The following is a 24,060-nucleotide window of genomic DNA, read 5'->3' on the forward strand; positions in this document are numbered from 1 at the left end:
GATATACTCAGCTGGTGCAAGATTTCTTGGAGTGCGCTCGGGCACACGCTAAGCCACTTTTCAGACGTTCCAGGAAATTATACCCATCTGATGCAACATTTCTGGGAAATCTACGAACAGAATTTACGGAACTACCTAAATCCTACCAGCGTACAAACTAATGGCCTCTCCGCGATCTTGAAATTTGCAAACAGAGCCTGTTTTGAGGGCCTTGAGCAGAAGTAGTCCAATTTCAGTGGAGTTGCCACAATATTATAAAAATCCTTACATATAGCACCACAAAGTCCAGTTAACGTGTATGATCTGCTGAAAACACGCCTGGCCAGTTAAGTTTCATCCTCTAATTAAATTAGATTACTACAGCCTTTTAGAGCATAGAATGTACGACTCACACAAATTTTGAGACTTGTATCATTCAAACACACATAAGAAACTAAGAGCCAAAAAGGGTTTGTGAGAGTCGCTGCAGAGCTCCTTCTTAGGCCTTTACACTAAATAATGAAAAGGCCACGATCACGTCATCACTACCATCTCTTTCCAGCCTCTTTCCTGCAGAATGCAACCAAATGAGTCAGTTCCATGTCTACTGAATTGCACGGCTACTTTCAAGAACAGTTATGCTGCTTACTCTGCTTCATCAAAGCCAGCCCGACGCGAAGCATTGCTGTCAACCAACTTTACTAGCAAATCCACATTGCCATGAAACCCTTGGGCGAATTCAGAACCTAGAAATGCTTTCCTTGGATCGACTCCCCACTCTGTAGATGAAATCAGGAGTCGGAAACGGGTCACCCTGTCCAGTATCTCATCCTTGCTGAAGTGCTTGGATGTCATCATGACCAGATAGAGCATCCCCAAGCTAAACGTCACTGCCTGTAACACAACATAAGATCACCATGGAGAAACTACCTACTACCATAAAAGGATGGATTATTAAATTGGAAGAAATAAACTACCTTCTCATTATACTCCTTCATCGACGTCAGCTCGGGTGCAGCGTATTGAGCTATCCAAGATTGAAAATGACAAGGCTTACAGTTTTTCCCATCCTCCAGCAGTTCACCTGAACAGCAAGCAATTCGAATATAGTACTTTAGAAGTTGCTGTAAATAATCCAACAGAAAAGTAGGAACATGTTGGTAGTTGAATTTAAACAACGAGCGAACAACAAAATTTCCGGTAAAACTGAACAGGTGAAAACAAAAACAGAATATCATGGACCATATTCAGGTCTTTCAATTTTATGACAAGATAAGGTGTTTGAATAGCCACTCAAAAAATTGATTATAACTGCATGGAAATAGTGAGAAAAAATGATAGGTGCGTCGTGCAGTAAAAGTGTACAACTAAGAGCACATGATGCAGAAGGAAAACAACTAAGAAATGTAAGACATTCATAACTTTTGATTGTGTATACTTACATGAACCAAGATCCCCGAGCCGAATGATCATCTCTTCAGTACCTTCATCTTCATTAACAAATATGTTCTCAGGCTCAAGGTCGATGTACACGATTCCTTTTTCCTTAAGACTCTTGACTATCTGAACTACACAGATGAATATCGAGAGTCTTGTGTGGTAGTCATATTTCTCATCAACCATGTACTCCAGCAGGGTCCTGCAAAATGAAGAGCCTTTATAAACTAAATACAATCGGCGGTAAAAGTTATTTGCGAACATGTTATTGGTTCATAAGTACGTACTTCTGTTCATAATCCATAGCAATCCAGTGACTGCCCTTACCATCGAGCCAGTGACATTGCATGCCGCGAAGAGAGGGGTCATAAATGTTCTTAGTAAAGAAAACCTCACTGTAGAAAATATATATGTCCCAGATTAGCTGTGAGGTAAGTATTCAAGAGCAAAGCAAGGAAAAAAGTATGTACCGCGGTTCTCCATTGGCGATGATCAGCGATTGTCTGAGCTTCTTTAATAGAACTTTCTTCCCGGTGGAAATACAGTGTCCAATGTAAGCATCTCCTTGCTTTCCCTTTCCTGATTTAAGATACAAGTTACTATCATATAAATAGACCACTGAAGTAGGCCAGTACAATGCCAGTTAAATATTATAAGCGCTCAAAGTAATGCATTTGGTCCTACAAGGATACAGGTTAAATGCCTTTCCATACTACGGAGGCATGTTTCTGTTATACAGTTTGTAATCCAGTAAAACTATTCTTGATCGTGTAAACTTTCTACTTAAGGACACCTGATAATTCATAAAATAAAGACTGAAGCAGATGAAATGTCCATGTAAAACAACCAAATGAGTCATCTTCAGCAACACTATAATATATGAGTATATGCCTACCAAACAAAATCAACAAACATCGGCACTATGAAATGTAGTTTTGTAACAAGTCTTGAGTCATTTGAGTATCATCCTGAAACTAATGACAGCTGGTATTAAGGCTGACACTGTATTTAGAGACACAAAATTTGGAATTAAACATGTGGTAAGTAAAAAGATAGCCGAATATTATCTGCCCTCAAAAGAAAAGGTAATAAATATTTTCGTACGAAGTTCTTTTAAATGCCTTAATATCCTAGACATGCATATTATCATCTTACAGTCCAGTAAAACAAATCCCTGATCATAAAAGGAGAAATCCCACACAAGAACAAATTACCCATTGTTAACTTGAATATATACTAGTCACATCAAAGAAACCTTTCGCTTATGATATATTTGAATCAGGAATGATTTATAAGAGATACACTATGCAACATCATGTTCCAACATACAGATACGGAATGCTAATTAGCATATGCTCTAACAGAACAGAGGGAGTAACAAGATCCAACATATGCTCTAACAGAAGTTGACATTATATCGATAATAGAGCTACGTACCAATTCTTTTCGGATCCTGTTTGTAGTCATTGGAGACGGTGCTGAGCATAGATGCAAAGCGAGCATCAATGCATCCATGTAGGAATTCGCACTCACCAGGCTACACAACATATAAGATCAGCCACTAATAAAAACCATGATTAACATTGTTAAGATGCATGTTGATGGGTGCTAATGGGTGTACCTTTTTGTTCTCACTGATGATCTGATCGACAAGGAAAGTAGCAGTGGACTGTAACATGTATAGATCTCCTGAATAAAAGGAAATGAAGAATACAATTTTTATGAATATATACAATCAGAAAAGTAAAAACATAAAAAACAGAAATGGGTACCAAGTTCTGCATAAAGTATATATTCGAGCTTTTTTTTAATGGGTACCAAGTGCTACATAAAGAACAATCACCTTTTTTCTTCTTCGAGTAAATGGAATACCAGCCAAACTTCTCCTTTAGCATGAGCTGCATAAAGTAATCATTTGAGTCTTTTTGAAAGCTGCTTGGCTTTGGGAGCACAAGCGTCTTAAAACAGCTTTCCACCGGTGCTGGAGTTAATGGAAACCTCCAAATCTCAGATCCATTGGCATATCCTAAAATGTTCTCCACGTCTTGCTTATCCTTGGGGATGAGAGAGCTGGGAACAAGTAGATCCTCCTTAAGGTCGTCCGCACACCATGGCAATCTGAGACTAGATACAGCTCCTACTCCATGCCTGAGAATGAGGCTGTAAAAAAAGTACTTGTTACACTCATGATACCCGTGCTTCGCTACGGATCATAAAATCCAAATCAACATAATATATTTGTAATAAAAAGCTTGAAAACATATTATAATTGCAAAATATCTTTACCTAATACAATATAAATATTATTTTCTTTTCAAACTATTGTACTTGTTTCCCAAATAATGGATTGACCCTCTACCAAATTACATAATACATGAAAAAAATACCCATACAGCATGTGAGGTTGTACAATAACAAAATTAATGGTAATTGTTCATAACACCTTTGTTCACATCAATTTCTTCTACCATACACACATGCACATGAAATTATCAGGAAAACTTGACAGTTCATACAACGAAGACACAACCTCACTAATAACAACTCATAAATGTTGATTTTATTAATCACATACGGATGCTTCACATACGAATAATAGCAGTATTTGCTACTGCTGATTGACAATACACGTGCAAGCACAACCTGGGTCTAAGAACGAAACAGCTAAGTGATCAATTTTGCTGCTGCTCGTTGACACAGTAGCAAGCACATGGCAGCAAGCAGCACTTTCGCCAGCTCCAAAGATACATGTCCAGCAGTTGCCAATATACTACTGCTTGCAGCACTGAATGTCTAATCTACCACGTACAGGTTGCAGGCCACATCTGGTACTACTTGCATACTCGCGTATTCATCACGAGAAACAAACGCACATGAATCGAACCTCAAGATCTCATTTTTGAACAAATTGTTATGCTACTGTGGCGACAACCCCGGGGGGGGAATGCGTCGGCAAGCTCGCCCAGTAGCCTCCCATGGCGGGGAATCAGAGGATGCGGAGTTTGGAGACCAGCGCGGAAGCGCAGCATAGGCGTGATGGCAGCTCGGTGGCGCAGCAGCAGAGGAGAGGGAGTCGGAGCGGCGGCGCAGAAGACGGCATGTCGCGGTGGCATCACAGAGCCCGGGGAGTCGTGGTGGATCCCGGCGGAGATAAGGGATAACGTGCCGGGCTGCCGGCAGGGGATTGTGGCCTTGTGGGTGTGTAACATAAACAAAACAAAAAGTGGTTAAGCACGCCAGGTTCTCCCTAGGGTAAACCTAGTACACATCGAACTGTTTCCACCGTTCTCTCCAAAAACCCTAAGTGCAGATCGAACGATGTTAAACCAGTTCGCAAACCTAGTACAAATAGTCAAACCCTTTGCCCCGTGCGAGCCCGCTGGCCCGTTCGCCACCGTTCTCGCCAAAAACCCTAAGTGCAGATCAAACGATGCTGAACCAGTTCGCAAACCTAGTACAAATCGTCGAACCATTTTCCCCGTGCGAGCCCGCTGGCCCGGTCGCCACCGTTCTCGCCAAAAACCCTAACAAATCGTCGAACCCTTTGCCCCGTGCGAGCCCGCTCGCCACCGTTCTCGCGTGAGAACGGTGGCCAGCGGGCTCGCACGGCCTCCTTCCCGACGGCTAACCGGTCAACAAGATAGTGTGTAGCTCACCGTCGACTGAAACGCCGGGAAACCGCTGCAGCGGCCATTGGAGAGCACGATCTCCGACGGCGGCGGCGGCGGCGGCGGAGGCGGTTGGGGGAAGAGAGGATGGGAGTGGAAGATAGATACACCTGCGTAGGGTTTATAACTCAGGTATGTACTCGGGTACTAGGAAGATCGGTAGCTATTTCTGGAAGAAGCCGGTATAAACCGGCCCAAGGAGTGGCCCATGCTAAGGCCTTGTAGGCCGGTATTGGCTACAAAGGCACTTTTGGAAAACATTGTAAAATATCAAAAAGAAATTTGAAATTTTCTTTTGCCATTATGTCAATATATTCTATGTGCACATGTCAAGTTTTGCCCAAAATAGATACTTTTTGTATCCTATGTAAAAAAGATAACGAAATGTCATGTGGATACCTTATTTTAGCACCAAATTTTGTCACACAAAAATATCAGTTTTTCCTGACTGACTTTGCAAACACATAGAACATCAAAATGTACGCGCTGATATTTTTGTCAGATCTTTTTAACATTTCACAATACATTTAAAATTCATTTTTAAAACGAGGAGTATATGCTCCGGGTGCAAAAATGGCATGCCTGGTAGTGGTAGAGTTTGTAGAATTTCTTTCGGGAGTTCAAAGAGTTTCTTTCGAGCCACCTGAGATGGACGCAAATTGCTACTAGCATGTTTTGTAAGTTTTATGTAAAATAACTGAGAATGAAATCTCTCGTTGATCAAGAAGTTGGGTATTTATATATCTTCAACGGATGTATTATGTCAAGTTACGGGTGTCTGCTAATAGTTAGCCTAATAAGTTAGCTAACTTCCTACTTAGCCTATAACCCCCCCCCCCCCCCCCCCCCCCTTGGACTAGGACATTCTTTGTTGATTTCATCATCTTGAAAATTTTCATTATAGACTTGAGTGATGGGACACCCATATGTACGATCTTGATAGTTCTTGATCTTCATATCTTGAGAATCTCCCCCAAAAACCCATGTGGGAACAATATGGGGTACTAGTATTTGATATTTATTTAACCTTCATTAAACCTTATGGAAAAAAATAAGGAGAGAATAATGCAACATATAATGATTGTTATCGCCTTGAGAACTCATATGAGAAAAATCTTAGAGAAGGGGAGGTGTGAGCTTTCAACAACTATGTGACCCTATATGGTGCAATAAGCGGTAAATAAGCATAGAAGCATAGGTTGAAACAAGCAAAGAGCAAGTGAATGAACGAAACAACCGAGCCAAAGAGACGTTGAGGCGCGGGATTTGATTCATGTAGTTCCTTCCCAAGGGAAGTACGTATACATTCAGGGGTCGGTGGCACGAAGGCTGGCAACTGCCCCAAAGGCATCACCATATTCCTCGGTGATCACACCACAAAGGTATGCCCACGTCTCCACTAAGCAAGCCGGTTGAGTCGACGAACCTTCACAAGGTTGGGGAGTACTCCGCAACGTTGGAGGCTCCCAACACCATCATAGGTGAAAAGACCGTATGGGCACCTACAGGAGGGTGAATAGGAGCTAATCAAATTTTAATTATTTTTCAATTTAGGCTTGACACAGGTAAATTCTCTAGATATGCAACTATGTGAATTTGTCTATATGACAAGGTACAAGCAAGTAACACAACATAAAAGATACAAGTAGTAAAGTGCGGTAAAGGATAGAAGTAACCGAGGTGAAGCACACGGAGAGACTAATAAATCCCAAGAGCAGTGGATCACTGAAGAACCTCTCAATGTGGAAGTGGGGTATCGATTCGTAGCAGCAAGAAGGAAAAACTAATATTCCCTAGAACTAAAATGTCACAAGTTTTAGGTGATTATGCACTAGACAATTTAATTGAGATGGAGGTTTATTTGATACAAGATAATAAAGTGTAGTAAAATAACAATGTAAAGTTTCCCAATCCTCTTCAACACAAGTGGACAATAGAAAGGTTTTCTCTTATAGGAACAATGGACATGGGTTCATGAGTTCACTCAATCCTCCCTCTCAATCTATGGTGGTGATCATGTTATAGATAATAAAAGTACACAACATATTCATGTTTTAATAGTAATACTTATGATGGCTACATGTCCAAGAACGCATAGGTGAAATAAATAATACTTTGTGGTATTGTTGTCACCCCACATTGGTTATTGTCACACCACACATCATACTTCACCCTTTTTACCCCCAGATAAAGGATGTGGTGCTGCATTGACGCGTTTCTTTCTGGAAGGATCTTTTGCAGGCAGTACTGTAATCAAAACAATTGTCAAACCCTCCAAGAATGCGCCATGCGCCTAATATTCTCAGATTGGTCTTCCTGGGGTTGACAAATTGGTCTCTCAATCTGGACTTCTTGAAGATTACAAAATTGTCTTAAAGGGTTCCCTGAGTTCTCGGAAAACTATGTTGCTTGTTATAATCTTTTCTTAAGTATCTAGGTGCAACTCTTTTTTATCTAAACTTCAGTATTAATGCTTTGATACACTCAATTAGGAGCATACATAATTTGAAGTAGTGCACTCATGCATAGGTTTCACTGTTGTGCTAACATCTAACTAAATAACCTACGTGATGTGATGTATACCACATGGAACACCATAGTGAATCCTTAGAAATGTCGTGATACTTTGGCGCATACATAATGAAGAGTTCCTTTTCTATTTAAAACGCGTACATATTCTCAACAATATGTTTTTCGGTACATTATTCATCCTCATCAAATCGATCCTCTACAACACGAATGCCAACCTTTGCGATCAGAGCATGTGCATCATCTCAATGCTATTGAGAAATTGGATGACAAACTCAGATCAACTGACGAGAAGCTAAGGGCTGCTCAAGCGTGTCACCTTCTCGATGTTGTCGGTAGGCCTTGTTTATTCTCTTGTTGAATCAAATCACACAAAAAAGATGACAACCTATGTGAGAAGAAGGGAAATCTGCATTATCCATGGCAAATTTGTAGATTGCTTGACATTGCAAACTCTGTATCATCAGATATTTAATTTGCAGTTGATGTCCATAACTGGTTCTGTAAAATCATCACAGATTCAGTTACCAGCAATAAGTAAATTATGATTTATAATCGACAGTTGTTGTTTCATGGACGTACACATCCCCATACACATGTATGTACAATGCAGATGTTGTAGGATGTTGTGTTCATGGATGTAGATGTAGGCAATATAAATATAATATAGATAAAGAATTACTCTACATATAAACGGTTAGAATATGATAGATCAATTATTTTTCTGCATGAAAAGTTGTTTGCATGTTTGTTATTTTCTTAATTTTATGGTCATCATCAAGTTCATATGTACAGAGGGTGGGAGTGGCGTGTTATTTTGTTACTAATCTTGCTTGTGTTGATTCGGTTCAACTTTATTTGTGTTTGATTTGAACAACAAAGAGATAATTATTATTGACAATGTAAGTGCATGTTCTGCTTGTATGTTTAGCATGCAAATAACTGATGGTCCTCAGCTCAACCTTAGATTTCTTCGGATCTTTCTCTGATTATACCTCAAATGATTACAGGTCCTATGACCTGCATTCTAGATGACCTTGGAGATGAGGCAATTGCTATAGACATTGAGGCTGAGGACATGGTCGTGGTGGCATATCGCAATGTCAAAGAGTTGATCAGCCTTGAGCCCTTAAGAGGCTTGACCATGGATGGCTTTGGTACCTAGAGGTGTTGTCACCCTCTTGGTCATTGTGTATGTATTAGCTTTTCCTTTCTTTGATGATTTCTAAGTTCCTCTATGAAAATTACCTTTCCTTTCTTCAAATGGATTACGTCAAGTTTTTGATGTGACATGAGGTTGAAATGGAAGTGGATGGGGCAAACTATGAGGAATAAACATGCAAATATCAACCCTCTCTTTGTATTTCCTGCTGTTAATTCAATCTTTTTTGCACTTTTTGGGTTTTATGCCATTTTCTGAGGTTTGGAGAAGCCAGGAAACAAGCTGCAGCTTCACAAAATGTTTAAGCTCAGAGCATGCTAGAGGATGTAGGTAGTCATGTTACAAGGATCAGCTTATTTTAGATCTTTGGTCTTTCTTTGGATTATTTGTGTTTTTTATATGTATAGTAAAGAAATCATGAGCTTAGGAACCATACATCATAATTCTGATGGTAACTTTTGAGCCTTAGTAGTGGTCCATCGTATATAGCTGATAGATCACCTTGGTGTTGAAACCATATCCAACCTGGCAGAACAGAGCGGCAACTTGCATGTGACTTTTATACACGGTGTGACACCTAAGAAGGATCGGATCAAAGATTCGAGAATGTTGGCGAGAACGAACATAGATGTGCCCGCACATTAGACGTGGTGTCCACTATGTTGACGAAGGGCTGAATTTTCTCACTGATATTGAGTTTTCGGTCAGTCAATGTTATGATTGTAACTTCAATTGTCATCTTCATTATTTTTTGAGTTGATTATTAAATGAAAGGTTAGCGCTCAAATACTGCAATCAGTTGTAGTATTTTATTTATTTTATTTCCATCACGCATCTTATAAGCTCCAAAAAGTACACAACCTTTTCTCAATCACATGTAAGCTTCTTTTCATAGTGGAATAGTTCATTTTCAATTTGCGCCCATCACAGGGCCATGAAGTAGATACTGGATGGCCCCTTGTTGTCTATATGGATGCTCGGATGTGTTGTTGCGAAAACTTATTACAACAACTAAAAAATCTCTCTTTACTTAGTGCCAACATTGTAGCGCTATTGTTGTCGAGTGATAGCGACCTCACGTGTAGATAATATCTAGACTTTGAAAGATCGACGGTTCAACACTCCTTGAATGCAAGATAGGATAGAAAGACTGATGAAAACCAAGAGCATGAGATACCGCATAATATTAGTTGTTTCATGTAGAGACGTTTAATAAAAAAATCCGTAGCAACGCACGGGCACTCAACTAGTACACATCCAGTATGTAGCGCTAGATGTTTCGTTTTAAATACGCTCCACGTTTATTATTTCGCCGAACACCTTGTGGAAGTACTGGTCACTACCGAACTTCTACTCGACAGTATCCCGAAGCGGGTTTGTTGGTGACAATGTAGGAGAACCAGACCTCCCCGCACTCAGAGCGAGATGAGTTGGACCAAGAAATATTCACGACCTCTCCGCCGACCATGAGAAGAACGATAAGGCTGAGAAAAGGGTACATGGTGGAGTAGAGGAGCTCCAAATGGCGAGGGAGGCCGGTGAGTCTTTGTGGTGTGGCAGGCTGGCAGCTATGATCAGACGGGGGGTGGGGGGGTCTGTGGCAGCATTTGAGAGAGGGGTGTCCAGGCGAAAATGGAACCAAGAGGTGACGAGTAGGCGGAGGGGGGCTCAAACAGCCAATGGGTAGCGGCAATGGCGCCAATGAGGTGGCAGAGAAAGGAGGAGACATGCACGGGGATGGTTTCTAACCTTTTTATATTGAAGGGGAGGGGAGGGGCGGGGAGGTTTAGGTTTACATAATGTGACATTCTTACGGAATGATGGGGTATGAAAGAATATGCTAGAGTAATGTTTACTGTATAATTCTGGAGTGTAAGGAATGAGTGGCTTTCAAGGAATCTCCTATAGCTGGTCTTAGTATAAGACACAATGAACACACACCCTCTTGTCCCTCGAGGCTCAAAAAATTGACTCATTAAAGTCCCACTAATGTTTCATCGGTTATTTCATACTCATGTGATGTTTTTACCCACCCTGAAAAGGTGATGGTGTTTCCACCCACCCCAGAAATAAGTTGATGCTTAACCTAAAAATCACTTGGTTATGCAGCCTTGGTTTCTATGAACAAAAAATAGTGGTATTGCTTAATATTTTTCCATGTTACGCATATTTCTACTACGACCACCCAATTGTTACCGTTTGGTATGTGGTTCTACTTTCTTGCTTTCAGTTGTGTTGTGTTGCCATATTTTCTGTTATACGCGTACAATCTTTGATTCTAGTTTTCATTAAACTCAATATTATATATTAATGAATAACATAAGGGAAAATTGTGATTTTTTGGGACTAAGAATTCATTATGTACATATCAAAACAACACAAGAAATTGTATATGATAATACAAGTTGTACTAAAGCTACACATTATTAAATGAAGAACCGATAGCTGAATTTCCCCTGCTCATCAACCAACTTTCATTGATTTCATACAAATGTTCCCTAAAAATAGCATCAGATGTTTGGTTGTCCTCATGAAATCTCTACAAGATAATTGTAAGACTTAATACACTAAAAACACTCATGAAATAATTTTCTTATGTGTAACTCATTATCATCTGCAAATGTTTCATAACAAATGCATCATGTTGAATTCTTGTTGGTGGATGAATACCACATTTTGATAGAAACATGAATATTTCTTTAGAGTAGTATGTATATTTTCTACATAAGCATGAGCATGTTTTGTAAGAATAGCGCGACACAAGCTTGTTTACACATCGACGGCTTTGTGACAATGATCACAACCATAGACAAGATGAAAACCCCAAGAGTATTGAGAGGAAGGAGGAATCATGTTTTAATCAAAACAAGGATATAAATAACCAATGGCTCAAAATAAGTGTTGGATGTGAGGAAGGAAGAACTGCGAAAAAGGTGATGAGATGGTATCAAAACGATCCAAAGAAGCTAGCATCATAGATGGACGTACCAATGGCTTTGGACTTACATGGCGAGTTTTCTAAACCATTGGCCTATCGCAATACCGCCGCTACTATCATGTCAATTTTACAAGCTCTTTTGTCCTGAAATGGATGGCTTTTTCTCTCGACTCTGTGCTAACTTTCTTACTATCATGCCAGAAACAAAGCCTAACCTATGATCCTATTGGCTACCAAAGAATTAGGTAAATGGCACCTACATCCAATCTATCTTTCGCTACAAAAATATTTAATGGTGCCACACATCTTCAAGCTATTGATTACATGGTTGCTTTCAACCGCGGATTTTTTTGAGATGTCAATGGGCTGCTTTTCCCAATGCAGCTCATCCCTAACTATGCTAGGATAGCAATCACAATTATTGATAAGAAAATAAATTCTACAAGCATGTTGCTTCACTTCATGGGATGTGTGACCATTCATATATATATGGTATATAATGAGGAGAAATGTATGATACCTTTAGTAAGTGTAGGTGTAGCCTTTCTGAATGCAACAATTTAAAGTTCAAAGTACAATGGCGGTAATCGTAGGTAGTAGTGGGAAGATACAAATGAATGTGTTGTCATATAATGAACTCTTAAATTTCATAGCTAGTTGTGAAGCATGAAAAATCCCTCTATATATAACTTATTTCATGTGAAAATTTACTCATGGATAATAGGAGTATTTTATAACAATGTGAACATTTATACATTCAAGCACGAATATATTTTTATAAAATGACTGGGGGTGCTTTGTAAATAAAAATAATTGGAGAAAGCAATTTTTTAGTTATACACAGGTTTTTGTTTAGCGATATTATCGCATGCTCCAAGGCTAACACATTCATGATTATTGTGCTAAAAAAGTGTGCTGACACCATTGTTGTAGTTTACTCAACAATAAATGCTGAAGGTCAAAAAATAGATCAAAATGAAGATGCATCCAAGAATGTTCTACAAGATAGCGGTTGAATGCCGACTAAGGAATAGATAAAAGGAATGCTCGTTTCTAGGCTCCATGTACTTTCCTAGAATGAAGTGGGAACATATTTTCTTAGTAGGGTGAGCATATTTCGATAAAACCATGAACACTTTTTTATGAAATAATGAATAAAATTCATGGCATCATGGCAAATAATGAATAAAAATCGTGACAATAAGATTCAATTGTCCAATAAGTTATCTGCTTGTTCTAAATGATCTCAATTTGTGAACGGCACAATATCGTATGCCTTTTTTCGTGAAGGGGATTATAATCCCACCGGGATTTGCATTAATTGATTCACACAAACATTTTATTGTAGAGTTTGATTGTTCAATGTTTACAAATAATGGATCACAAAGGGCGGCTACAAAGATAGACCAGCGGAAAATAAAGAAAATAGTGAATATACATATGCAAGTCTTCTATTATATATGTCATCGGCCACTCTGGTTATAGATAGCCCGTGCAACCATCTCCAAAGGGCTGCTTTCGATGCCCATAGGATCCCACTCCTCCTCTAGGAGGACGTAGGACCACAAACTTATCCAATGCATATCCTTGAGAGTTCAACCAACTCATTCTGACAATTCCATATTGAACGAATTAAGCACAATCACTGTCACATATATGTGATTTTTTTATCAATCACATTCAATCAATTCCTGAATAATTCATTATATTAGTTGGAGGCGATATATTGACAGTAAAATGAAATATCCTCCATCTTAGACGACTGGAAGGGCAAGTAATTAATAAAAAAATGGTGAATAGATTTCCCAAAATCACAAAAATATAGTTCTTACAACCATTCCATTTCCTCTTAGCAAGATTCTTCAGTTAAGAGAACTATTTATTTTGTGTAGGAACCACATGAGGATTAATATTTAACCTTGAAATTACAAATATATTTACAACGAAATATAGTGTGACCATTTATCAAATAATCATACATAGACTTGACCATAAATAGACCCAAGTTTGTCGGTTTCCAAATATAAGTATCGGACTCATCTCAAAGTTGTACTATCATAAATCGTTGAACTATATTTAACCATGGGAAGGATTTTATATAGAATTTCCGAGAGGACATAAGCACGGGAAACGTCTTTCTGTTGCAGGATGGATACTGTTGAGCCAGTTGAGTATCTCCCAACCAAGTATCTTCCCAGAATAGCGCGATCCTACCATTTACAACAACAAAAGACCTCTTACCAGAAGAAACTCCTATTTGACAGCACAAGATATTTCCAAAAAGGAGATTCTATACGTTAACCTAAGATAACGTTTTATCGTCAGAGTATTTATTGTGAAGAAACTCTTGCCATACTCTCTCTTTATTTATAAGTTTAAACAATTATTTTTAATAAACCTTTGTTTTTAAGTATAAAACACCCACCTTGGTCCTTAGGGCGCCAAATAATATTCCAATTGTTCAACCTATATTTTCTAATAAGATAATCCTTTTGGCAAAAATAAACCTAAGATCTATAAAGTATAATATTTTCCTTACTCCTTTGGATATTAATAGAAAATATGGCATAAACATTAGAAGGCTGGTAAGAACATAATTAATAATAGCAAGTCGATCTCCATAGGAGAGAAACATGCATTGCCAGAATTCCAACTATACTGTAAAGCGGCCTTTCACTGGCTTTCATTTTCTATTAAGTACTTCGTTCGAAATTCGTTGTCCCAACTTAATTTAGTCAGACTTGGTCTACATAAGTATGTATTTAGAAGAGTTTTAATGTGTAGACACTCATTTTGGAGAGAGAAAATGCCACGGCAACTAATTTGGAATGGAGGGAGTAATTTTCTTTAATGGATAGGGACAACCAAATATCTAAAAGGTAGAGAACCACTCTCACAACGAAAAATTGCTTATATTGACTCTCTTCCTCATTTTCCTTTCGAAAACATAAATTTCTTACTCTTGTAGAAAAATTAATTTTTAAGCCAAATAATTGTTGAAATGTGCATAGAATAAGCTTCGTGTTCAAAGCTTTCTCTAATTAGGTTTCATAAATAAAATGGTAGCATCTGCATATTGTATAATGGACACACCTCCTTCTACTAAATGTGGAATAAGTGCCCCAACTTAACCATTTGACATTGCAATAAGGATAGCAAACATATCAGCCACAACATTGAAAAGAATTGAAAAGATGGGACACCCATGTCTCAGTCCTTTCAAGGTTTGGAAAAAATGACCGACATCATCATTCTCTCTTACGCCCACACTACCTTCCTAAACAAACTGTTTGATCCATTCCCACAACTTAGACGTAAGTCCTTTTATTCACAACTTTGCTCCAGAAAAGGACATTTCACTTGATCATAAGCTTTTAAAATTCAATTTAAACAGAACCTCATCCATTGTGTTCCCATATCCTGGTCTAGTTGTTCTTACACAAGCGATGCCAACACCACCATAAATCATGCATATCCATTTAACAAATGCAGACAACCCATTAAATGTTCTGACATATGCCCATATCCGATTGAGAAATATTAATTCTAGAATTGTGCTCGAACACACACATTCAAAGGACAAAAAAAGCTACTGCTCACGGGAATTTAAAGAAAGAATGGGAACCCTCCCGTCAAACTAAGTCGTCTCATCACACAAAAAACATTACCATGACGCTAAGAGTCAACATCAAAATCACAAGACAAGTTTGTAGTCGCCAAAGAAAAAATGATTTCTAAAATTAGGTAACAGTAGAGCTACAGGAATAAGAGGAAAGACTAAAGGACCGAGAACGACATGTCCAGCTAGGCTGCCACGATGGACAATGAAGAACCTCGAATCCAATGCGTTCGCTCGCCATGAAAAGAAATTGTAGCCGCATCGAAATAACGAATGAACTGTCGTGGTCTCCATGGGAGAAATAGATAAGAAACAAAAATAGGTTGAGCCCAAAATAAAGAGGGGTACGAGAAAGTGTTATCCTCCATAAAGACTGAAGAATTTTATTCATCGCAACAAAAGTACATCTCTCTGCCCTTGTACAAACTGTGAAGCGACGTTTCAATGAACATGTACTAGTTTCTAAGAAAAAAATTCTACATAAGTCATTCATTTACGAATAAAAAATTCCACGGTAACACAACCATTAGCATAAACCACATTCTAAATGTCTTGTATAGAGTTTATGGGAGCATAGCTATTGTTTTCCCGTTTTCATTTTTGCGGAGTACGTACGTAAATGTCAAATGTACCAATGCTCGTTGCATGTAGGTATGATAATCATATATTTTACAACACCATGTTTATTCTTTATCTGTCTCTCATCTCTCTTTATGTGTAGTATAAGAGAAAGCATTTTGCACAACAAATTCCTCCTAACACTATGTGTGCATGCATTATCTCCCACTCCCTCTCCTCTATCTTCCTATGATATCAAGAAGTTTTCCAAACTCTTGTCTTCTCGGATCTCCATATTCTTCGCTTGAACCTCCACATACTTTTTACTATCATGAATGCAACAGAGCCTTACCGAAGCCCACATTTCCTACCAAACCACTATTTAACCTAGCCTAAAGCCCAACCATTTTCTACAAAGATGATTTTTGGTGACACTTACCTCCAAGCTACTAGCTATACGAAGGCTCTCTGATGTTGAGTTCTTTTGAGAAGTTGATGAGTTCTTTTTTCAATCACCCTCCATCACTAAGGCACAACCATACTAGAATGGCAATTGAAATGTAGTATAATAAATTAATAATCTACAACTTGTTTGCTTCATTTCATGGGATGTTTCGCCATTCATATCTATGGTACATATAGAAGGAAAATGTATGAGGCCTATGATAAGTAGGTTTGGCCTTACTCAATGCATCAATAATACTAATGTTCCAAGTACAATGGTGGTAAAGGGAAGTTTCGGTGGATAGATACTAATGGGTGGATTGGCACACACTACTATCTTACAGCCTCATAATAATTTTTCAAGCATGAAATAAATCCATTCATATACAAAAAATTATTCATCTTAATATTTTACCAAAATAAATTCATCGTTATTCAAAACATTTCTTGGTGTACCATCTACACATTTTGATGGAAGCATGAATAATATTTTAATAACAAAGTGAACATTGCACAATTCCATCATGAATATTCTTTAAGGAAATGGTCACGCTTTATAAAAATAATTAATACTGCAAAAAATCTTCATTTAGACATTTTTTATAAATATATCCTCGCATGCGTTCTAATCCGAGAATACGCAAGTTCAGTGTGCTCAATGGATGCATGTGTGCCACTAATATGGCAGTTCTCACAAGCATAAATGGGATGAACAATCCCGAGTTCAATGAATATAGTGAAATGAAGATGCAATTAAGAATGTGCCATAGGATAGCACGATGGTGCCCAAGGATTAGACTAAAAAAACAAAATATCCTCTTTTTATGTTCACTACCTTTCTAAGCAAGGAACATCTTTTCTCGGTAAGTTTTGTATATTTTCATAAAATTGTGAAAAAAATGTAACCGAATAATGAAAAAAAGGTGACATTGATATGGTATCATACACTCGATCAACCATATTTAGTGAACTCAATCGATTTTTCTTGTATATAATATGTGATGTCAGCACGAACATAAATCATGAGATGCCATAGGGTTTTGGTGAGAACCTAGTGCCTCCGGTTTTCCTCGTGCAGGTGGAGGTGCATAATTTTTTTTTCTAAAAGGATATTCAAACTGAAATGTCTTTTGACCCGTTTATTTGAATTATGAAACAATCCCATTGTTGTGTTAATTTCTCGGTTGATATCTTCTAACGTATATCATATTTTGATATGTTTCACCGAACTTTTTCTACGTGCAGTGTAGTTCCTATACTAGTAGTACTTACCAAGTTATTGTACTTGCACTTCCTAGTTCATATTCTTGTATTTTTGGACTAGCAGTGTTTTTTTTGTTAGTGGTGTGTACTTCCCATGAGTCCACAACATTAGACATACACACATTCCACAACTTAGAAAATCTGAAAGAAAAAAAACAGGGATGGACTAAAAGGAATAACAGAGAAAGTAATAAAAAGAACCCCAAACCATCCTCATGCAAGTGCGCCGGGTGCTGCCCTCCTAGTTGAGCACCAGTGCAGTAGGAGTTACAAAAAACTACTGTTGCACCAAAGGCAACAAATGTGACGCGCTCGTCCATGCGGTGTACAATGGTTCAAAAATTTATCAATGCATAGGACCATGATTCATTTTGTAAAGAACTAAAGTTATTTATGTGTACGGAACGCAACAGTAACACAACCCTCAATGCAAACCACATTCTAAAATGGCTTATATACATTCAATGTCAGCAGAGCAATCATTTCCCTTTATATTTTTTCTTAGTTTGCGAGAAAATATCAGATGTACAGTCGTACAGAGCCTCTTAGCTTGCAGTGTAGAATAGACAGATTAATCTAATTTACAACACTGTCTGTGTATACTTTCTCTCTTCTCTCTTCCTATGTAGTATCAGAGCGAACACTGTGCACAACTATTCCACCTAACATCGAACTGGTAAATATGCTTACCTATACATCTTAGTATCTTCGACATGCTGCCGACACACAGGACATGAACCGTGGCTAAGCAGCCATTTGTCCACGCAAGGCTGGTGAAAAGCATGGGAACAATTTGGCAACCTCCTCGCTGTCTCACCAGCTACCATATCCTACAAGATCAAGAAGCACACTATTAGTATTTATGAGGTTGAGAACAATGGAAACAAAATTTATTGAAAAAAAAATAAACATACACACCAAGACCAACCACATTGCATTCAGTAGCAGGCAAAAATTGGTAGCAATTGAATCTAAAGAAGACACAAAAATGGCGGTTGTTGCACCTCTCTGCATTCATTGTCCACTACAGTGTTATAATCTAATGTCCCAGTGTACACTGGCTAGCTCTCACTTAACACAAATGGACAAGTGTAACATTTCTTATCATGTAAACGCATAAATTTCACAATATTCTTGGTTTAGCTTTTTCTAAAAAAACAGAAGGAGGTTTAGCTCAATTTCGCAGTATCCTGTGAAGAAACGGTTTGATCCTAGCTGGGTTTTTTTTAGGGAAACCATGAGCTTTATTAATTAGGAAATAATATTTTTACAATCATCCGTGATCAGAGCCAACACACAAGTCTGGGTTTTAGTTATAGAAGGTTCCATGGACATTAGTCCTTGCGCACTGTTTCATCTATATTTATTACCATATCAATCATCACTGACAACCAGCTGGAAAACAGCAGCAATCACCTAGTGGTAAGTACTCTGCTATGGATCTTCATTGATCAACATACAACCACCTAGTGATAAGCAAGTACGTACTCAGCTATGGATCTTCAGGACATCGATCAACCTAATAACCATTTATGTCCCAATGGAAGTACTACATAACATGTTAGCTGAATCTCAACTCCCCTGTATGCAGGGAGTGACAAAACTTCAACTTCAGCATATTGCAGTTTTTTCACTTCCGTTTTTTCCCCATTTTCTCTGTACATATTCTATACTAGTTTTCCTTTTCCCTTTTCCCTTAATGAAATCTGGCAGAGCATCTTCCTTTCTCTAGAAAAAATATTACTGTTGAACCAAAACCAAGTGCAAACTATGCAATACAAGTCCCTCTCACAACATGAAGGTAACTGTTATGTGGTTGCTAGGGTTTGGGAGGGAGCGAGAGGGCTGCGAGGGCGCGAGAAGGCCGGCCGGGGACCTTTTGCCCACGGCCGGGCAAGAGGGAAGGGATTTTCTTCTTAATTCTTGCTTGATTAGATTGATACGTCTCCTCTCCTTATATAGAGAGGTTTACTTGACCCCTAAGCAAACGACCCTTATCTCTAATTAATCCTGCTATGGTTTGGGAGGGAGCGAGAGGGCTGCGAGGGCGCGAGAAGGCCGGCCGGGGGCCTTTTGCCCACGACCGGGCAAGAGGGAAGGGATTTCCTTCTTAATTCTTACTTGATTAGATTGATACGTCTCCTCTCCTTATATAGAAAGGTTTACTTGACCCCTAAGCAAACGACCCTTATCTCTAATTAACCCTAAGACTAACGGGCTATACAGCCAGCTCAAGCCCATTACGTACTCTAACACCACACCCCACCTGGACATGCAGCTCGTCCTCGAGCTGCAACCTAAAAAAAACCATGACTCGACGCAACAGAAACCTAACACCTAAAAACGAGCCTTTTACATCTCGGCTTGTTTTATTACTCTCACCCTGAAATGGACTGGGACGCTTTATTGTTGACCCCTGAACATAAAGTGGACACCATCCGCCCGTCGGACGTGCACCCCACCTGGATCCCATGGAAACCAGCGGGACAAAAGGAGCCCGCGGGGCGGCCGGCGGCGGAATGCAGTGGTGCTACGCGGTGCGCTCCTGTCGGTGACACCATGCCTTCTCCCCGCCGGATGACTGTCGATGGCGCAGACTTTGAGGTCGCTGCCCGCGGGAAAAACAGCATGTCCGCCGCCCGTGGGGGAAACCGCACGCCCAAGATCCCTGACGCAGCGGACGAGATCGAGGTCCGTTGCGCAACTTGGAGGAGCTGCAGCTGCAGATCACGCATCTCCCGCACACGCCGACACACTAGGAGGCCGCGCGCAGCAGCCTGCATCCTCACCGCCGCTGACACGTGGTGGATAGCGATCCAAGCCGGAAGCGGTGACGGTGACGGCAACGGAGGGAAAAAGACCTGGTGGAAGGGCATCCCGGGCGGTGTCGATGTAGAGCCCGGGGCCAAGGTCGCTCCCACACCGCCGAAAGGCAGGGACAACGTCGGTGGCGGCAGCAGCCGCTGCTGCGGTGTTGGTGGCGACGCAGCGGCCATTGCTGCACCTGCCCACCGAACGGCGAGGACAGCGTCGGTAAGGACAAGCAAGCGGCGGCGTTGGTGGCGGCGGCGGCATTTATTCTTGCAGCGTCCGATGGGGAAGAAGGCGGCTATTCGCCGGAGAAGAGGGACCCCGGCGCCGAGGTAGGGCCCGGCCCGAAGATGGTGGGCGGCGCAGCGGGGACTGCGGCAGCCCGGCGTCGGGTGGCGGCGACGACAGCAGCAGCGTCGGCTGCAGAGGCCCGGTGATCGCGGCGGAGGCCGCCTCGTGCATCGGCTGCCACGGCAGCAGCGCCGCCGGCTAGGAAGAGGCGGATTTCCTGGATAGCAGTGGTGATATCGCGGAGGGCTGCGATGATCTCCGCCGGGGAGATAACGGCGGGAACGTCGGAGTGCGGCGGCGGCGGGTGGGAAGAACTCGGTGGAGGGCTGGACATGATCGAACGCGGGAAAGCTGATACCAAGTGTTATGTGGCTGCTAGGGTTTGGAAGGGAGCGAGAGGGCTGCGAGGGCGCGAGAAGGCCGGCCGGGGGTCCTTTGCCCACGGCCGGGCAAGAGGGAAGGGATTTCCTTCTTAATTCTTGCTTGATTAGATTGATACGTCTCCTCTCCTTATATAGAGAGGTTTACTTGACCCTAAGCAAAGGACCCTTATCTCTAATTAACCCTAAAACTAACGGGCTATACAGCCCGCTCAAGCCCATTACGTACTCTAACAGTAACTGTACCTGTAGACAGATAGTGCAAGGCAGGTTTTCACCAAATGTGCCCCGGGCCTGATCAGTTACCACAAACTGTGGTAATTTCTTCAGCGACTCTCTGGAAAGCCCTCTGGACGAAATCTCTCCGAAGATGTCGTACACATCGTCCTGACCTAAGTCTGATATGCCGACCTGTCGAAGCAAAGCAATATAGCTGAAATTCAGTACAGATGCAAACAGGGCCACTTGACGGGACCCTCACTTAACTGTGAATCCAGCAACCTCCCTTTTGCAGTACTGTCCATTCAATCTGATTTAATAATTTCACCAAATAGAATACACTTGACAAGCAACATTCATACGCATCACCGTCGAGATCGTACCTTCTCTACGTTTTGCACTAGCAAACACTACGATCAACGAGTGGCCGGCATTTATGTAGTTTCCTTTCTAGATAGGAAAAAATCGCTGCTAGGTAGACAAGGATATGCAACTGACCTGCCAACGGTACGCTGTATGTGCTGAAGATCTGAGCCGCTCTTGCACAAACCGGGCATGAAGGAGCTGCTCTATGAAATCTGCCTGAACAACATAGTTTATGAACTTTCTTAGAGGCCGACAAATAGGAACCAAGATTTTCACTACCTAAAAATGTAAAACTCAAAGCTAAAACGATGTAGCAATAGATAACGGCGAAAGTATTTAGAGCTAGACAACGGTGAAAGTTGGCAGCATTTTTTGAGAGATGATCTGTATCATCAGGTGTCGTCACTTATTCTCTTGGACTTGGAAATCAGCGGATCATAATTCATAGTCTTGGTCAAGTACTATGTAAGTGGAAGCAAAAACAGAGCATCTGAAAGCAGGGCAAGGGTGCGTGGAAGAAGCTCACTGACCATGGAGGAAGTACCGAGCCGGTCCGAGCACCAGTACGCGCGGGACGCCTCGAGACCTCGATGGAGAGGACGGCCCCGGCGATCGCGCCCAGCCCAGCTCCCCGGAGAGCACCGCTGTCGGAGGCTCTGCCCGCCAGTGCGCCGGTGACGGCTCCAGTCAAGGCCCCAGCTGCTTAATTTACGAACCACAATTTAAGCAAGAACGATGGACGAGAGCACGAGGAGGAGCTGCCGTTGATTACCGAGAGCGAAGAGGCCAGTGAGCGTGCCGGAGATGATGCCGGCGATCAGTCTGGGGAGGTACACGGAAACCGCGCCGCGCTCCTCCAGCCACTCTCCCGGGGGCGCCGGCTCTTCCGCCGCGGCAACCTCCATGGATCGATCGCCACGAGGGCACGAGGCCTCCACGAGGACCGGAGGAGAAGCCCACGCGCGTACGTGTTTATTTTTGGCGCCTCGGCGTCGGCACGTTGGAGAGGAAGGCGGGAGGCTCTCCGGGAGAGGAGCAAGGAGGGACCAGGGCTAGCGAGCTAGAGAACGAACGATGGGAAGAGGCATCAGCTTTTGGCTTCAGCCGTCCAGCGAGGGACTTCCCGTGAAGTGGTACGAAGTGGCTGCTGCTTTTGCGTCCATGTTTTTTTTTTCTGCGCGTCTTGCTCTTGTGGATGAGGCGTTATTTCTTCGGACCAGAACATACACACGAATCATGAAATTAGACAAATATATATAAGTGGCATAGCTCGTCAAAAAGTGAAATTAGAAAAATACATTGGAACAGAAATAACAGTAACATTATTTATGAAAAACTCACACACACAATTAATCTTATGACCTTCGTTGCCAAAGTTCGACACAAACGACCACGGCTCACAATGAATCTTCGAACCGTGATCAACGGTGGTGTATCCATTAAACAAACATGTATCAATCTACAACAAAATCGCAGTGCAACATGTTGCATGGTCGACACAGAAACGAGCTCATCAAGATGTAAGTCCTTTCCCGAGGCCTCTCGTCCCCATCACAACTTAATGGAATGAAAATAACCGAGCAATATGCTTGTTGCTGACTCGCAATGTGTGTGATATTACTTTTTGTAAGAAATGGTGCTTGTGTATGTATATATAGCTGAGAATTGCTCGCCATTAATTCTTTAAACATGTGAAATTGTACGAAGTTTTGGAGTGGTGGCCCGACTCGATATCACCTACAAATGATGGAAAAGCTCACGATCTGATATAACTCTAATTTTGATACTATGTTCAGAACTGATTATGCATATGTATCTAATATCATGCAATAATAATTAGCCGACTAGCAATAAATTAATGTCACAGTACTAATGATGTCCAGCAGGTATTAAACAACCAGTCAACTCGTTTACTTCTTTTTCAGATTCACATATTTCTTCTAATTTGAGTAGTCTAAGTGTTTCGTTGGGGAGTCGATCTGATGAGATTTCGGTTTCGGTAAATATGTTGAGACAGACGGAGCTTGACCGTTTAACGGTTGTTCCGAATGTTTCCACTAGCCTTGAAACCTCCATAATAGACGATGATGAAGATGATGACATCCTAGATGGTCATCTTCTATCGGCTATAGTTGGAAATATTACAGAAGTTGATTTAGAACACTCAGAGCTTAGTTCAGTTTATGATCTAAAGGCTTCTGCACGTGGTTCTAGATCCTCAGCTGGAAAGAAATCTCGTAGGTATAGCAAGGCTATTAAATCTAAAATAGTTTCACGATGAATGGCATGTTTCGGAATAGCAGAGGTCTTGGAGACTTGGCTAAGCATTCTCACATTGCGGCTTGTTGTAGAGATTATGATTTAGATTTCATTGTTATATCGGAGACGGGTAGACG

The 24,060-nt window shown here is 40.9% G+C and overlaps 1 protein-coding gene and 1 pseudogene across 1 annotated transcript; both read right to left on the reverse strand.

Moving 5' to 3' along the window:
* Positions 1–222: 222 nt before the first annotated feature.
* LOC127306084 (uncharacterized) lies at positions 223–5,230 on the reverse strand. Its single transcript, XM_051336685.1, has 10 exons — positions 5,073–5,230; positions 3,260–3,576; positions 3,038–3,105; positions 2,854–2,953; positions 1,887–1,995; positions 1,704–1,811; positions 1,422–1,618; positions 957–1,063; positions 629–873; positions 223–549 (listed from the first exon to the last, which is right to left on the reverse strand). Exons 1-10 carry the CDS (start codon positions 5,108–5,110, stop codon positions 525–527), a joined length of 1,314 nt encoding a protein of 437 aa, XP_051192645.1. The 5' UTR covers positions 5,111–5,230; the 3' UTR covers positions 223–524.
* A 12,832-nt stretch (positions 5,231–18,062) lies between these two features.
* On the reverse strand, positions 18,063–22,807 carry LOC127306085 (NEP1-interacting protein-like 2; annotated as a pseudogene).
* Between the last annotated feature and the right edge of the window lie 1,253 nt (positions 22,808–24,060).

Source organism: Lolium perenne, chromosome 6 (genome assembly GCF_019359855.2).
Source record: "Lolium perenne isolate Kyuss_39 chromosome 6, Kyuss_2.0, whole genome shotgun sequence".
Lineage (NCBI taxonomy): Eukaryota > Viridiplantae > Streptophyta > Magnoliopsida > Poales > Poaceae > Lolium > Lolium perenne.